The sequence below is a fragment of the Cydia pomonella genome, chromosome 22 (assembly GCF_033807575.1).
Source record: "Cydia pomonella isolate Wapato2018A chromosome 22, ilCydPomo1, whole genome shotgun sequence".
Lineage (NCBI taxonomy): Eukaryota > Metazoa > Arthropoda > Insecta > Lepidoptera > Tortricidae > Cydia > Cydia pomonella.
Genome location: NC_084724.1, coordinates 1048479 through 1065835, shown reverse-complemented (window position 1 = coordinate 1065835; position 17357 = coordinate 1048479). Strand labels below are relative to the sequence as shown.

The 17357-nt window shown below is 35.9% G+C and overlaps 1 protein-coding gene across 4 annotated transcripts in view; it reads right to left on the bottom strand.

The window, feature by feature from the left end:
* The window catches only part of LOC133530471 (snake venom 5'-nucleotidase), a 52834-nt gene extending 36183 nt beyond the window's left edge, over positions 1 to 16651 (bottom strand). The window contains exons 1-3 of one of the 4 annotated variants that reach the window (XM_061868389.1): positions 15343 to 16651; positions 13351 to 13484; positions 7503 to 7620 (exon numbers count right to left, since the gene is read on the bottom strand). In XM_061868389.1, coding sequence (XP_061724373.1) covers positions 7503 to 7620; positions 13351 to 13484; positions 15343 to 15406 — 316 coding nt within the window. In that variant the 5' untranslated portion in view covers positions 15407 to 16651. Of the gene's footprint in view, positions 1 to 7502; positions 7621 to 13350; positions 13599 to 14944; positions 15319 to 15342 lie in introns of those variants that run through there. The other 3 variants (XM_061868390.1, XM_061868391.1, XM_061868392.1) reach the window with 3 other exon arrangements.
* Positions 16652 to 17357: the final 706 nt, after the last annotated feature.

Genomic DNA, 17357 nt, shown 5'->3' with positions numbered 1-17357 from the left:
TTACTAACATCATTTCTACTGCATTTTCTGGTATTCTTAATATCTCTACAACACGCGGTTGATCAGGCCGCTTGCTTGTGTCGACATTAGGAATATCATTTTGCACGCTTTCCGATTGTAATCTCCTAGCTTGCGCTCTCGTTACCACTGTCATAATTTGATTACTCATCTCTTTTAATTCGTTAGAAGTAATTACTATACGTGATAATGCGTCCGCAACTACATTATCTTTGCCTTTCACATAACAGACATTAAAATCATACTCTTCTAACAGTAGTCGAAATTTTAATAACCTACTTGAGGGGTCTTTCATCCCGAAAAGGTAAATAAGTGGTTTATGGTCTGTCATGATTGTGAATTTCCTTCCGAATAAATATGGTCTGAAATATTTTATACCCCATACTACGGCTAGTAACTCTTTTTGTATCGTCGGGTAATTTTTTTCAGCTTTATTTAATGGTCGACTGGCGTACGCCACCGGTCTCATATCGTAATTACATAAAACCGATCCTACCGCTGTACCTGACGCGTCTGTTTGGAGAATAAAATGTTATCTTCGCTAAAATCCGGATATTGTAGTATAGGTGGGGAAATAAGTTTATCTTTTAAATGTTTAAAACTTTGATAACATTCTTGGGTGAAATTGAAAGGTACATCCTTTTTACACAGATTAGTTAATGGCAACGTAATATTAGCAAAGTGTTTTATAAATTTTCTATAGTAGTTACAGAATGCTATGAACCGTCTAACTTCATCGGCATTTGTTGGTATTGGGTAATTTTTTACGATTTTAATTTTTTCAGGGTCCGGTAAAACACCTTTTGCTGAAACCACGTGACCCAAGTAAAGAAGTTCAGTTTTTAAGAATTGACACTTAGTCGGATTTAATTTTAAATTTACTTGTCTTAGCCTTTCAAAAACATCTAAAAATTCAAAATTCAAAATTCAAAATTTTATTCTGCAAGTAGGCCTCAAGGGCTCTTTTACAAGTCAATACAACATTTATAGTAACATCATATAGTGACATGAAAAATACACAACAACATTTTATAAATACAACAGCCAATACCTGGGTAAACATTACATTATAATAATCTTAAAATAAATAATTACTACAATACAATAGAGATGTATAGTCTCTATGGTTAAAAACACATTAAATCTGGAGATGTAAAAGGTCCCCAATGTCAGAGTACTAATATTAATAAAATTTGGAGGTGTAAAGTCTCTCCAAGTGTCAAAATAAAATTTATACTAAATAAATAAACCGCGTCTGGACTGTTAAACTAGCAGTCTCATAAACTAATGCTACATTCTGTACATAACTAGTATGTACCAAGTCAAGTATATTATACAATATGACAGAGACGTATAGTCTCCACGGTTAATACATTAAGTTTGGAGATGTATAAGGTCCCCACGGTCTGAGAAAAATGATAATACACAATAATAAGATTTGGAGGTGTAAAGGTTCTCCAAATGTCAAAGAATAAAAAAAAAAATTGTATGAAATACATATTTCACGTCAAGAGACTGTTAAGCTAACAATCTTAAAACTAGTTCTACAGAATACATAACTACTATGTATTTAATATGTCAATGTCATCATCAAAATAACTAAAACATAACAAACATTAATACATAAGGTTGAACAGCTAGAAACAACAGCGCCATATGCCTCTCCGGGACACTGCACGCAAAACTATTACAGCTTTTGAGACTGGATACTTGGCCATGATTCCGTGTCTCCCAAGTAGTCATCTATTTTATAGTATCCCTTTTTGAGAAGTGCATTTTTGACGTATTGCTTGAATGAAGTATAGGGCAGGTTCCATGCCTCTAAGGGTACTTTGTTATAAAATGTTACACAGTTTCCCATGAACGATTTTTTAACTTTCTGTAGACGAAACTTGGAGACTACTAACTGATGTTTATTTCGCGTATTATAACTATGGATATTAGACAGTTTCTTAAAGGACTTTATATTCTTATGCGTATACATTATCACATCTAGTATGTATTGTGAAGCTACTGTGAGAATATCTATTTCCTTCAATCGTTCTCTCAGTGAGTCACGAGAAGCCATGTTATAAATGGATCTGATTGCCCTCTTCTGAAGAACGAAGATGGTTTCTATGTCAGCTGCTTTGCCCCACACCAGTATGCCATAAGACATAATACTGTGAAAGTAACTGAAGTAAACTAGGCGAGCTGTCTCCACGTCAGTAAACTGCCTGATTCTTCTTACTGCATACGCGGCAGAGCTTAACCTTTTCGCCAGGGCAGATATGTGAGGGGCCCATTGCAGTTTACTATCTAAAGTAAGGCCCAGAAAAACCGTATTCTCGACAAGGTCCAGCGTTTCGCCATTTAATGTGATGATAGTTTCAGATTTTCTTACATTCGGCAGCGAAAATTTGACACATTTCGTCTTTTTCGCATTAAGAAGTAAGTTATTTGCTGTGAACCATTCTAGTACCTTTTCCAAAGTTTCATTGACTTGGCTATAATCGCTCAGTTTCCTGTCAACTTTGAAAATTAGTGAGGTGTCATCAGCAAATAAGACTATCTCACATTTATGTTTTACAAGGTTCGGCAGATCATTTATATATACAAGGAAGAGAAAAGGACCCAAAATTGAACCCTGTGGAACTCCGAGCTTTACAGTCATTCCAGTAGACTCCGTTCCATTTACAACCACTTTCTGGGTTCTTTGGTTTAAGTAAGACTTAACAAGGCTTAGAGCTTCCGTTGACAGACCGTAGTGCTTCAGCTTGTGTAGAAGTGTGTCATGCTCCACGCAATCAAATGCTTTGGACAGATCGCAGAAGACACCTATAGCATCTAGCGAGTGTTCCCAGGCGTCGTATATGTGCTTGATTAGTACAGAGGCGGCATCAGTCGTCGAACGACCTCTTGTAAAACCAAATTGCTGATCTTGAAGTAGTTCATTCGAGTTGAAATGTCGAAGCAATTGGTTTAATACAATTTTTTCAAACACTTTACTGAGAACAGGAAGTATTGAAATAGGTCTAAAATTTCCAAGGTCATCTTTGCTGCCCGCTTTAAATAGAGGAATGACCTTACTGTACTTCATCAGATCGGGAAATACACATTCTCTAACACAAGCATTAAATATATCGGCCAAATACGGTGCCACTACGTCGATTACAGATTGCATGACTTTCACAGAGATCCCCCAAAGGTCCTCAGTATTCTTTAGGGGAAGGTGGGGAGGGTCGATCCCTAGGGGACACTTGGTAATCTTCATTTCAAGTTTAACCAGACGTCATACAGTTTTTTACGCTAGCAAGACTCATTAATTAGTTCCTAACTTCATGTTCTGTCATGGCGCCGTTTGGAACAAGTCAGTGGTTTGCAAATGGCGGACGATGAAAAATTTGCTGCGTGCTGTATTTAATTTTCGGTAAGTTTTAACTGGATTTATTAAGTAAAATGTGATAGAAATGCTGTTAGTGAGTGTGCTTATTCTATTTGTTGTTTATTGAAGTGTTAATTAACTTTGATTTCATTGAAATACACGAACGTTAGTTTCGATCACGGCATGTTTTATAACCTGAGTATGTATGGGGAGACTTTGACTTTTTCTTTGGGGGAGACATGATCCCGGGATCATGTCACCCCTAAAGGGATCAAGTCCACCTATTAATGAACAAAACGTTTCATAGAGCTGTCATTTTTTATTGTTTTAGGAAATCATGCCTCGAAAATATGCGACAAGAGAAGGTTAAAAAAGAAACGAATATATAAGGAAAGATTAAAAAATGCTGTATCAGAACTATTAGTTGGTCAGTACCTCTTATGACCTTAAACCGGCATGCAAGGAAGCAACAAGCATCGACAGAAGAAATACAATATGAAACTAACTACAAGCGATCTCAAGTATTAACTAACGAAGAAGAAAAAGATTTGGCAAAATGTTTTCTTTTGGTAAAACGTTTCTGGAATACTCAAATTTTTGAGAATTTATTTGTGATAAGCATGTGCATATAATGTGACAAATAAGTAAACTTGTTAAAATAACCTTTAAGTATTATCTATATAGTTTGATGTTTAAAGCCAAATAGTTAGTCCTTTTTGATGAAGACTGATTAATATAATGTGGCTAAGTACTAGCTATTGTTGTTGATTATTACTTAGATGTTTAATTTCGCAAATGAGCCATTTCTAAACTGTTAAAACTTTTGAGATTATAGTTAGCTTGTTACTTGAATCACCAAATGTGGTAATGATAAATAAGAGCAATTTACAGTAATAATTATGATTGTTTGGAAGTTTCTTTATAAACAATTTAACTTTTTGTAATTATTATTCTATAGAGAAGTGTACAATGTTAGACGAAATTTTATGTTTGTTACTTCTTTTTGATTTTTTTTTTACTTTTAGATGGCACAAAATTTATTACCAGTTTTGTGTTCTTTTTTCGAAAATAAAACTAGATTCTTTTTTAAAATTGAAAGAATACGGATCATTATGCATTTGATTTCTTAATAGATTAAATTCCTGTTGAGCAACTCAATAAATTAACGTGAAATCAACCCTCAAACTATGGCATTGTCACTTAAAATCTATTTACCATGTGTCCCCAAGCATGGGAGACTTGATCCCTTCGCATCAAGACATCTTATTGGCGGAAATATAACTGCTAAGAATGGAAAATACAGTATATATATGTTCGTTGTGTGTTTTCCTTATTCTAGATGCATTGCTAGTTCCGATTCGGGTTATATAAGCTGTGAGAATCTGGTATGGGGAGACACGGTAAAAATCTGTTTACCATGTGTCCCCAGAACCTGGGAAACTTGATCCCCCCAGGATCAAAGCTCCCAACCAGGGGTAAACATGTCTCCCTTATACAGGGGACACATGGTAAAAGTCTACATTATGACATTTCTTTAAATAATGGACTAAATAGTTACACAATTCTGTTCTAATTCAAAGTATTAATAAATAGATAAATTCTGAATCGTATGGTCTATAAAGCTTTTCAATACTGCTAATAGTTTAAAAAATTTAGTCTAAAATCAAAAGGGGTGATCAACCCTCCCCAGTTTCCCCTAATTTCAAGGACTTGAACGTTTTAATGATTTCATGGGGGTCAGTATATTGGAAGTATAATTCCATGCCGCATTTCTTGACATTGTTTGTATCCAAGTAAACACCAGCCTTTGCTACAGAGGAGTTCAAGTTCCGTGTAGCATCTGTGGCTATGTTGGTGAAAAAGTGTTGAAAGGCGCCAGCAGGCCAAAAGGTTTTTGTTATGAATCTCTAAATTTCGTCCAAAAATTACAAGGTCGTCAAGGTACACGAAACATTTTTCAAAATTTAACCCAGACATAGCTACTGTCATTACTCTAGAAAAGGTACTAGCACTAGTGCGCAGGCCCATCGGTAATCTTTTCATGGAATATTGGCCTGTATTTGTGGTAAAACTTGTGTATTTACGACAATCTGGGGTAAGCTTGACTTGATAATATGATTGGCTGAGGTCTAAGTGTGAAAAGTATATGGCACCAGAAAGTGAATCCAATATTTCCGTGATATTGGGTAGCGGGAATTTATCGTCTTCTAATTTCTCATTTAATTTACGGTAATCAATTACTAATCTCCACTCTTTTTTATCTTTATTCAATCCCTTTTTCGGTACTAATAGAATAGGACTAGACCATTCGCTTCGCGTTTCTTCAATTATGTCATCATCGATCATTCGTTTAATTTGCTTTTGTATTTCCTGTTGTTGACTCTTAGGCACCCTATAAGGTTTTACATACACCGGACTACAATTCTCTTTAACCTTAATCGTATGTTCGCACACAGAAGTACTTGTAAGTTTATCCCCTGGTAGATGAAATATGTCAGCATACTTAGAACAAATAGCTTCAATGTTTCCACGCTCATTATGTTGCAAGTGGTCAAGTTTCAATAACGATAACAACTCTTTAGCCCGAACGGAACTTGAGTCGCACTTGCTGAATTGACACATGTTGTATTCGTTTAATGAATACAATGTAGGTTGAAATGTAGGTATTGTTATGTTGTTATGGCTAGCATTTAGAATTTTAATAGGGATTACATTGTTACGTGGTTTTACTATTAATCCTGCTAGAAGCACGTTTTCCTGTAACTCTTGCGGGCATACGACACAATCCTCTAGTATTGTTTTATCTAACCTAATATAATGAATAGATTCGCTGCGAGCGGGAATCGATAAATGATCACGGCTAACTTTTGTGGAACCGTAAATTGGCACAGTTGTCGATATGTTTTGGTTTCTTAATGTTAATTGAAAGATTTCTAAGTCAATGTTAGCTTTATTTATCTTTAAAAAGTCGAACCCGATAATTCCGTCTGATTTTACAGGTAAATTGTCGAAAATATGAAATTTATGTTCGATTGAATAGCCATTCGGAGTAAGTAATGAAATGTACGTATATGCATGGGAATGTAAAGTACCGCCTAGACCGCGTACCGGTATGTCTTGGTTGTATACAATAGTATGTTCCGGTAACGCCTCGGATTTAATAGCTGATAGCGAAGCTCCAGTGTCGACTAACCACGAACACTCTTTATGTGTTGTGTTTAAAAATACGTATCCGATATTATCGTCAAAGGTTAATACATGGTTGTCGCACACACACTTTGAGCACTCTTTGCCCATTTTTGATAATTAAAAAGTTTTCTCTGAGTGAACGAAACACCGTCGCACGAGTGTCGAGTCGCGATTGCGTCATGATTCCCGTGTATGCAAAAAAGTCCTTCGTTAGCGAAACGCGCTGGCAAGGGTCGCCATCTGAGGAGGGGAGTAGCGGCGGAGACGGATCAAGTTAAACAACCGATATGTTCGACGTTACGTTTAATACTAAACTCTTAAAACTAACACACTACATGATATACCACGCCACACGCCTTTGTTACGCATCTTGTATTGATTCTGTAGCGTTCGACTCGCCGGCACTCAGTAACCGTAGAGGGACCACACACAACCTCGCAACATATTTTTCCATTAGTTAATTTTGAATCTTATTGCAATTCCCATAGAGTCGTAATTTAATAACCGGTTAAAGCAAACGAAACCTTTTTTATGCAGGTAAGTAGCACGTGCGGTTTTACTTACAATAGACAAAGGATTAGCCGTTCGGGACCAGCTACAAAACGAACGACTATACTGCTGTTGGCTCTTTATCAAAAGTTTGCCGACTGAGGTGCTAGACGGCAAGTTTTTTTTTTTAATAGTAGCAGTCAAGAAGGTTTGTTTTGAGGATCAAATGACTATTTGGAGCGCATAGCATCAAAGTAATAAAAAAGTCAGAAAGTACAGTCCAAGTTTCACTGAATCGTACTCTACGCGCGAAACTCCCCTTACTAAATGACACTTCGTTCTGGCGAAACGATCACGTTGACGATATGAGACGACAAACTATAGAAAACAAGAAAATTGCTATTTTGACGGTGAAATATGGCGTCTGTCAACATATACTTACTGGTGGTCTGTTCAATGTTGTAGACATCGTTGTAGTGGATGATGAGCACATCGTCCATGCCGCGGCCAGAGAGTTGGCTCACCGCGCGCCGCCCAACCTGGCGTACTTCTAATGACGCCTGTCAAAACATAATGTAAATTAGCAGGTCTTAGAGGACTTAGGTTACAACCAACTTCAAAAAATTTGATTTATAAAATAAGAATACTGGCCACATGACTCTTGTCGCCGAATAATTAAAGTGAATTACTTTTTTTTTGTCTCCTGGGTCACTTAAGGTAAATTAAGTAACCCATTGAAAGCGTTCCGAATAAGGGTTGTTACAAACGTACCACAACCACACGACAACCACATTTTGCCGTAATGTGGTACGTGTGATTTTTACTTTTCATTTTCAATACAAAATATGCGCCCGACCACGTGTTGTAGATGTGTGTCTCCTGTGGTTTTGGTACGTGTAAAACAACCCTTATTTATTGACGTTGTATTTGTTAAAGACAATTTTTTTTTGTAAACACTATTCAGTAACATTATTTGAAGTCGGTTGTTATTCCTTACGAAGTTTTTCAGAGACATACGAATACATCAAAAGCGAAAGATATGCCAGAGGAATAAAGCTTAAAATAACAAATAAACACAAATAATTTCAAACGACATTTCTGTAATTACGCACTTAATAAATAACAAATAAAACTTCTAAACTGAATTAGGTAACGAAACAGTAGCTTGTATCGTCACACAATAGAAAATAGAATAAAAAAGTTACCCAGGAGACATTTTTTAACAGTTTATTCATATTTTCGTAACGTGACAATATAAATGTGAGCCAAAATAATCTAAATCACACATTTATCTAAAATACACACATAAAATGTTTTACAACCTTTATCTTTAGCCATAGGTACAGTCAGCCAAGAAAGTGGTTTACCACTTTTCGACTCTATTACTTGACAAATAAAGTCGAAAAGTGGTAAACCACTTTCTTGGCTGACTGAACGGACACAGACTTTAATTAGTTGATCCACTTATGGTTCAAGCTAATTTGGCTATAATACTAACGGTATGAAATGTACAATGTAAAGTGCGGTCACGTCTGAAAATATCGATACGAAAAATATGCCAAACTATACTACCTTAATATATGGGCAAAAAATATATATATATATATATATAAAGTCGTGTATACATATTTTTGCCACTTTTATCGTATCGATATTTTCAGACGTGACCGCACTCTGTAAATATCCTATATTTGAAAATTTAGCTGGTCCCATAGAAAACAAATATATGAAATAATAAAAAAAAAACAGTATAAATCTACATCGATAAAAACATTGATAACCTCATAAACTCCGTCTTAACGTTTCAAAAACCCGCCACATATTTATAGAGATTAAAAACATAAAACATTACTACAACTAAAAAATACATAGCAACCGTGCGAAATATGGCCCCCCAGTGCGACCATTAAAAAATATCTACACAACATTGAACCTTACTGCCTTGACATAGGAGCTAAAACGTAGTTTAGGACGCTTGACAAGTGCGAAATAACGAAGGGTTGTCAAGGTCGAGTTATTGGCGTCCTCAGACGGCAATTTACACCCATTCAGGAGCTAGGGTTGGCAACAGGTTTCATTGGTTAATAGGTGGACAATTTTTAGGGTTCCGTAGCCAAATGGCAAAAAACGGAACCCTTATAGATTCGTCATGTCCGTCTGTCTGTCCGATTCTGTCACAGCCACTTTTTTCCGAAACTATAAGAGCTGTACTGTTCAAACTTGGTAAGTAGATGTATTCTATGAACCGCATTAGGATGTTTACACAAAAATAGAAAAAAAACAATAAATTTTGGGGGTTCCTCATACTTAGAACTGAAACTCAAAAAATCTTTTTTCATCAAACCCATACGTGTGGGGTATCTATGGATAGGTCTTCAAAAATGATATTGAGGTTTCTAATATCATTTTTTTCTAAAATGAATAGTTTGCGCGAGAGACACTTCCAAAGTGGTAAAATGTGTGTCCCCCCCCCCCTGTAACTTCTAAAATAACAGAATGAAAAATCTAAAAAAAATATATGATATACATTGCCATGTAAACTTCCACCGAAAATTGGTTTGAACGAGATCTAGTAAGTAGTTTTTTTTTAATACGTCATGAAATTAAAAAAAAAAAAATTTTTTCATCATACCCATACGTGTGGGGTATCTATGGATAGGTCTTCAAAAATGATATTAATGTTTCTAATATCATTTTTTTCTAAACTGAATAGTTTGCGCGAGAGAACCTTCCAAAGTGAAAAAAAGTGTGTCCCCCCCCCTGTAACTTCTAAAATAACAGAATGAAAAATCTAAAAAAAATATATGATATACATTACCATGCAAACTTCCACCGAAAATTGTTTTGAACGAGATCTAGTGAGTAGTTTTTTTTTTAATACGTCATAAAATTTAAAAAAAAATTTTTTCATCAAACATACGTGTAAGGTATGTATGGATAGGTCTTCAAAAATGATAGTTAGGTTCCTAATATCATTTTTTTCTAAACTGAATAAAACACTTCCAAAGTGGTAAAATGTGTGTCCAAAGTGGTAAAATGTTGAACAAGATCTAGTAAGAAGATTTTTTTTTAATACGTCTTAAATTGTACGGAACCCTTCATGCGCGAGTCCGACTCGCACTTGGCCGCTTTTTTTTTCATAAAATAGTTAGTCTTCTGTGATTAAATATTTTAAATGTATAATGTGTAAAATAATATTTTTTAAGTTAATTGATACGATATTATTACACACAGGACCGTAACACGGCCTTTAGGCCGGTAAAAAAAAGCTTTATATAAATATATAAAAACACTAGCTTCTTCCCGCGGCTTCCTCTGCTTCAGATTATGTTAATAACGATTGATAAAAACTATCCTACATTTTCCTCGAACCAAATTCCAGCTAAATCGGGAGGTAAACATTCAAGAATTAAGGTAAGGTTAATAATAATAGCTTAATTAATAAGGTTAGCTGGAAGAGATCCCTTTTAAGGATAAGTTTGCCTTTGTACATAACTTTTTTTGTTTTGTCTGTTTTATAGTGACATACATACATACATAAGGAGGCGATGATGGAATTTTTAAACGATTACTACGCGACCGAAATCTTACGCTTCTAGTAATTATAAAGCCCGTCCAGAAATATATGATCATTGTCAAAATGGCGCTGTTATTCTCATGTATAGAATGACAGTTCAGTTTAGTATGAATAAGTTTTTGGCAAAATTTTCTTTTTGGTACAAGCTTTTATCGCTGACTGTACTTTTCTTTCCACAGGCAACTAATATTCATCGAGCAAATTCTAAAAACCCCAAACACAATTAGGTTGCGTTGTTTTATCACAGAGTTCCTATGTCCACCTCTTGTCTCCATCATCAGATCAGCTCGATGGTACCATAATATTGCATTGTCACCCAACTTAATACATATGTATGCAAATTTTCAGCTCAATCGGAAACCGGGAAGTGGATCAAATTTAACTTGCAAGATTTGATTACAAACAGACAACGGTCAGGTGAAAGTAAATAAAAGCTTGTAAAAAATTAGTTTAGTTCCAATGAAATTCCGCAATATGGCGCGTGATCATATTTGATAAATAATTCTGAAGTAATCAAACATAAAGGTTCTAAAATACATTTTGGGTAGATAAATGCTTGTTATAATTAAGCGGTAACATTTCGATATTTCTTTGAGATGTAGATTTCCACGATATACAGGCTTTGTCTAGCCGCGTAAGGCCCAAAGTCCTGCCTATAGGAAGTCCTATAGGTATAGGTAGGTAGGTGGATAAGCATTCAGTTCGATGAAATTTATATCATATTCAATTGAGAGTTGCATTTGTTTTGTTTCGTAAAATTTTCAAACAAAATAAAATCAACTGTATTGCCTGCACTATAGGTTCAAATTTCAGTAGCAAATTTTGGATTTTAAATTTGTATGGCTGGGCCTTAGGAAGCTAGAGCTATTGTCTGGAGATCACTGATTTATTTCTATTGTATCATGTATCAAGTACAAGTATGTATGTATCATTTTCGTGAAATAAATTATATTATTGATTTTTTTCTAAAGAAAATGATCTACACACACGCTTTTGGCAACCCTGACTCATATATCTGCGTGCTGTCGGGACCCCGAACTGCCTATTAACCATCGTAAAATTCCTAACCCGACATACACACGCCTCAGGAACAAATATTTGTGATAAAGACAAATAAATGCCCTTACCAGGGTTCGAACCCGGGATCTCCTGCTTTGTATGCAGGGTCACTACTGACTAGTCTAGGAATTTACCCTTTAAAAAAACGCTTGTAAGCAAAATTACCTACTCGCATGTGGTAGCCCTGGCTCATATATCTGCGAGTTGTCGGGACACCGAACTGCCTATTAACTGTCGTAAACCGACCCGACATACGCACGCCGTTCCTCACGTGGTCTAATGATCTGATATATATAGATCCAGACCGGAAACAAGTCTTAGTTATTATCTTAAAATACAATACAATTTTGTCTATATACATTTGCTATCCCATTATCCAGAGACGGCGTTAGGCGTGGGCTACGTGGGCCACCGCCTACGGCCTCGCAGTCCGCGGGGCCTCGTGCCTGTCGCCTCAAATAACACGAAGAGGGTAAAAATTTACCGTCTCAAAGCTCGACCATTTAAGCTTATGATCGACATTAACCAACTGAGTTACAGAAGCTCGTCGCCCAAGGCTGTGAATATTTCCTATAGTATAAAAATAGTTCCAAATATGTATGTTGTAGTATTTATGCAACAGGTACATAATAAGGGTTCTTAAAATTCAAGGACCGAAGTCACAAAACGAAATGAAGGTGCCTTTCTCAGTACCAGTGGTCCTCGAGCCCAACGGCCTGGTCAGGGATGATGGCAAGAGGCCCGACGGAATGACGTTGGTGCCTTGGAGTATGGGACGGCCCCTTGTCTGGGATGCTACTTGCGTAGATATCCTAGCACCGTCCCATATTCCACGCACCAAAGTTGACGTTGGTGCGGCCGCATCCTCGGCCAGAAGCCTCAAGCGTCGCAAGTATGTCAACCTCGGCAGTAGTTACATATTTGCGGCGTTTGGGTTTGAAACCCTAGGGCCGTGGGGGCCTAGCGCGTGTCGCCGCGGTCGTCGCGCTGTATTTCGCCCAGCGGACAAGCATTGCTATACAGAGGGGCAATGCATTCAGCCTTCTGGGCACCCTACCAAGCGATCTCGACTTGTAATTTTTTTTTATAAGTTTTTAATTTAAGTGTTTGATTGTGTTTCTAAAACTACAACATTTGTATAATATTCCTCAGAGCATTGCTTTTAGGATTCTACAGACAGAGGCTCCGCGCCGCGCTTCTTTAAGAAGTTGATTTCGATGGCAGTCATTTAATAGACAAATAAGAGTGCTGAAGTAAAAAAAAACATATTTATGGACCAACCATACAGGCGTCTTTAGAAGGTACTGAACAACTGGTTCAAGTCCTAGTATTTAGTAATTTATATCGAGCTAACGCTAATGTTCATCATTTTTACCTAATCCGACACACCGTTTTTTACTCAAATCTCCATTGACATGTTGCTGATGCAACCCAGCTGAAACGCCGGGGTAAAAATAATGAATTAATATCGCTAGATCCGTTTCAATCACTAAGTATGTGTACAAAATGTGAGATTTCAAGTTCTAGTTACAAAAAAACGACGACGTAAAGCATCCAGGCACTTAAGTCCAATATTACATGAACATTCTGTGCTGCAAAAAGTCTAAATGTGTCAAGAAAATGAAACATAGAAAGTATATATATAAGAACACGCCTGTTTAAGCCATCCGACGACGGAGCGGACGCCGTCCGTGACCTCCCCGGGCACGTCGACGCTGGTGGACTCGATGAGGCTGGACCAGCGCGAGCGCAGTGCCGCCTGCGCCGCGAACGACGCCATACCGCGCACTGCCATCATTCACGTGAGCTCTTGGTCACTTATGCGAGCCTGGTACTCTTGCATGGATTGCACGCTTTATACGCTCAAAAGTTAACTTTTCAAGTCTTTAAAATTACCCCTCCCTGTCATTTTTTAAATATTTTTTATCAGTAACACTTAGAAACTTGAAAATTCATGTTCAACATACTTATTTCAAGTTTTTGGACCTTAATTGAACTCTATGGCTGTGAGGCGGTGAATACAATACAATGTGATGCTCGTAATCTAACCTTGGCCAGTAAATGAGTGTTTCTTTTAAAAAAAATGCCATATTCATTAATTATGTACTTTTTCATAAATTTTGTGTTTTTAACCAACTTCAAGATTTCAAAAGGAGGAGGTTATCAATTTGATTGGTATGTTTTTTTATAAATGTGTGTTACTTCATCTGTTACATTCCGATTACATCATCAGATGAAGTCCATATTAGAACATTACAGTGAAATCTCGATAATCCGGCACTAAAATTGGGGTACAAATGATCATTCTATATCCTTATACATGGTGTACATTATCACACTTCAATCTCTTTATAAATGGCTAATAATGAATGCTCAAAAAAGTGGTATAGGGAAATGCTTGGAACACAATTTTTAATTTTGTAACTTTGTTTAAACTAGTTAAAAAGTGAACATATTAAAAGTCCCAGGCCGTAGCCCTTGAGCCGAGGGGAGGAGGTTTGAAGTTCCTATTTTTCAAATATATCTCAGAAAGAATGTGTCTTAGGGACATGGCCACTTATAAATAATGAAAGAAAAACTTGACTTAATTAAACTTGTAGCAAATTTAATCAGCTATCATTTTGTACAAGTAGTCATGTTGATAAAATGCAACGTTTCCAAGATATAAGTGAAAAACTGAAAAATGGGACTTCAAATTGTTATAGTAAAAGGTCTGTGCTTCCACCTTCCAACCATATTACCCCATAGTCACCACAATTATGGGAGTAAACCACATATCAGCTTATTTAAATACCAGGAAGAATTTCAAATTTAGAATACAAGATTTTATTCAAATAAATAATAGTGAAAAGTACAAGGGTGGTAAAATTAAATACCCTGACACATATCCACCATGTAGACACATTTAAATCTAGCTATTTATTTAAAATTGTCTACAGTAGTTAAAACAATGGAAACCCCTTCTGAGAGCCCTATGTCCTTAGGGACAACAGGATACCATCATTATCACAGTTATTGGTTCATCACTTTGGGAGACAAAATTTTAACACCCCTCTCTTTAAAGTTAAAAGTTATATAATTAAACCTGGTAGTAAACAGATATGTATATTCATATGTTTTGACTCTTGCAAAGCAGGTCACTTGGTTAAAATTAGAATAACCTTGATACAGGAGGGAAATCTGCTAGTGTAAAATATGTTAACATTTGATGTTTTAAAATATTCAGCCTCAATATGTTATCAACTCACGAAATTCTCTAAGAAAGAGAGAAATCACATTTTAATTGCATTTAACACTCTTTTTTTAACACCCACATAATTTAGCACATAATCATAGTATCTGGCACAAAAACTATTCACTGAACTTTGATTTAAAACAATCGCGTTCGAATGTTGTATATTTCGAATTTCGAATAAAGTCGGTCTGCGCAGTACCGCAGTCGGAATACCAATGTTGGTAGCTAGGTCAAGGTATAAACTTGAATCTATTTCGGTCTATAACCACAATCTTATCTACAAAATCTTCTTCAATATAAACACAACTGAGCCAATTAGTTCTGTCTTTTTACTTATTACGTGTAAACTGCATTCCATTCCTCAAAACATACTCTTACAGTTATTACAAATTAATTTCGAAAAACACTTACCGAGTGAACTGGTGTTAACGATTGAAGTAATTGATTTCTTGAGCAGTTTAAAGGACGTTTTCATTCACGATGTTGAGGTTTCCTTGGTTTAATTCACTATTCACTGTTACGAAAATTGGATGGAATATTAGATTTGTAAAAGCACACCCATGAACGGAATACGGGAGTGTTCTTGTGTCACAGTCACACAGTGCATCTGTCATCTGTCAATTATATATCTAACCCTGTCAAGTTCGCGTTTCGTTTCACGCAAACTCATTACACGATAGTGCAGGTCAGTGGTGTAGCAGTTTGGATGTGACATGACAGATGGCGCATTTATCATTTATTCCATAATTCAACTGTCAATGTCATTATCATAACTATACCTATGGAAGGTAGAGGCAAGGAATAGAATCTCCATAGGCAGAACTATTGCAAGTGTCCAGCTGTCAGCTATAAATAATAGCTCCAAATCTCTCCAGAGTAGCGCTAGAGTAGCTAAGAACCCAGACGTTATTGACGGTGTAAAGTGCGCTGTCTATGATCAGATTTTTTTCTCAAGTATTCTAGGTATTGTAGCGCCACCTATTTAAGGTTTTTTTGGCGGACGGATGGTTTTTTTGGTATATGGAGATTCTATTCTTAACTTTACCTTCCATATTAATAAGAATTCAGTTTCAATCAAGTTTTAAATTGTATCTTTCGAAAGCAGATAATAGTAGATTGTTAAAGTTAATGGGATGAAAGGCACTCATTTAGTACGATGCTGAAATGATACCTTTCACCTGAGTTAAACAATCTACTTTTCATTTCGAATACGAGTAAAGTAAATACGTGTTTTTTTTAAACATTGTAACTATAATTTATCATTTAATAGCATTTCTTGAGGGTATTTTCAATTAACCATTTAAGTAAAGAAACCGTTATTTATGGAACCGTTAAATATCAGAATGGAATTTGTATAACAAGTCCATTTAAAAGCAAATTTCAATTGCTTACCGTAAAAAAAATCGTACTTGGAAAGTAAAATGCTCTAGTGCAACCTATCACTTTCTGCACACTTTTTATAACAACAATAACCCACTTTCAATTATTTTACAGTTTTATAGCAATTTGTAAATATATAAACATGAGGTCAATTTATCTGCGTCTTTATCGCTCGAATGTGCAAGAGTGATAGAGAGGTTAGATAACGAAATTTGGATTTTCTTGTTTCGCGGTAGACCAGCGATAGATTTTGATGGATTGTGGTAGTGGCGCCCCCTACGCAGAGGTTCGCGTAATATTCCCTATTGAAAATAATTCAAAATTTATTGAACTTAATATATAAGTCTCTACAGTCTTAGTCCATTTCCGGATTGCTGACATAAGCTTCTAGAATATTATCAGGCATATGTCTGGAGGTCTGGACCCTAAAACTCCCAGGGGACCATCGTTTATTGCTCGAGTTTCAAATGATAACGTCAAAACTGCAGAAATGTGCAAAGCTTAAATTATATATAAGTTAACGGCACAAATCATGGGATATTTAAGAGAAAATTTGGAGTATTTTTCATATTCCACCGACACCTGTACAATTTCTACCGCTTTACGCTTTAAAAGTTGAATGTTCAATTCGTTCTTTGTTTTCTATGTATTTCATAAAAGCTACTGCAGTTGGGTTCAATATTAATTGACCAATTAAAACAGTGGTTTTTTGCTCCAGTCATGGGATGCATGGCGCCATTCGTTTTCAAATCAACAAATATCAACGTAAAATTTTACTTGATAAGTTCTTTGGTTTTTGTTTATGGTAAAATGTTGCCAGCGTTTAAAAACTGATGGTAAATACTTTACAGGATTTGTCTATACCATACCATTACTGGTGCCTGTTCCATTATAGGGGTGTTTACTATAATCATGTGTTTGTTGATAAATAGGCGGGTCCACCTGCCTATTCAAGATCTATCTAGCATTTATATTATCGAGAGTTCTCGCAAGTGAATATTGGCAATATTAATTGTAAACAAAATTTAAAATTTATAAAAACTTTA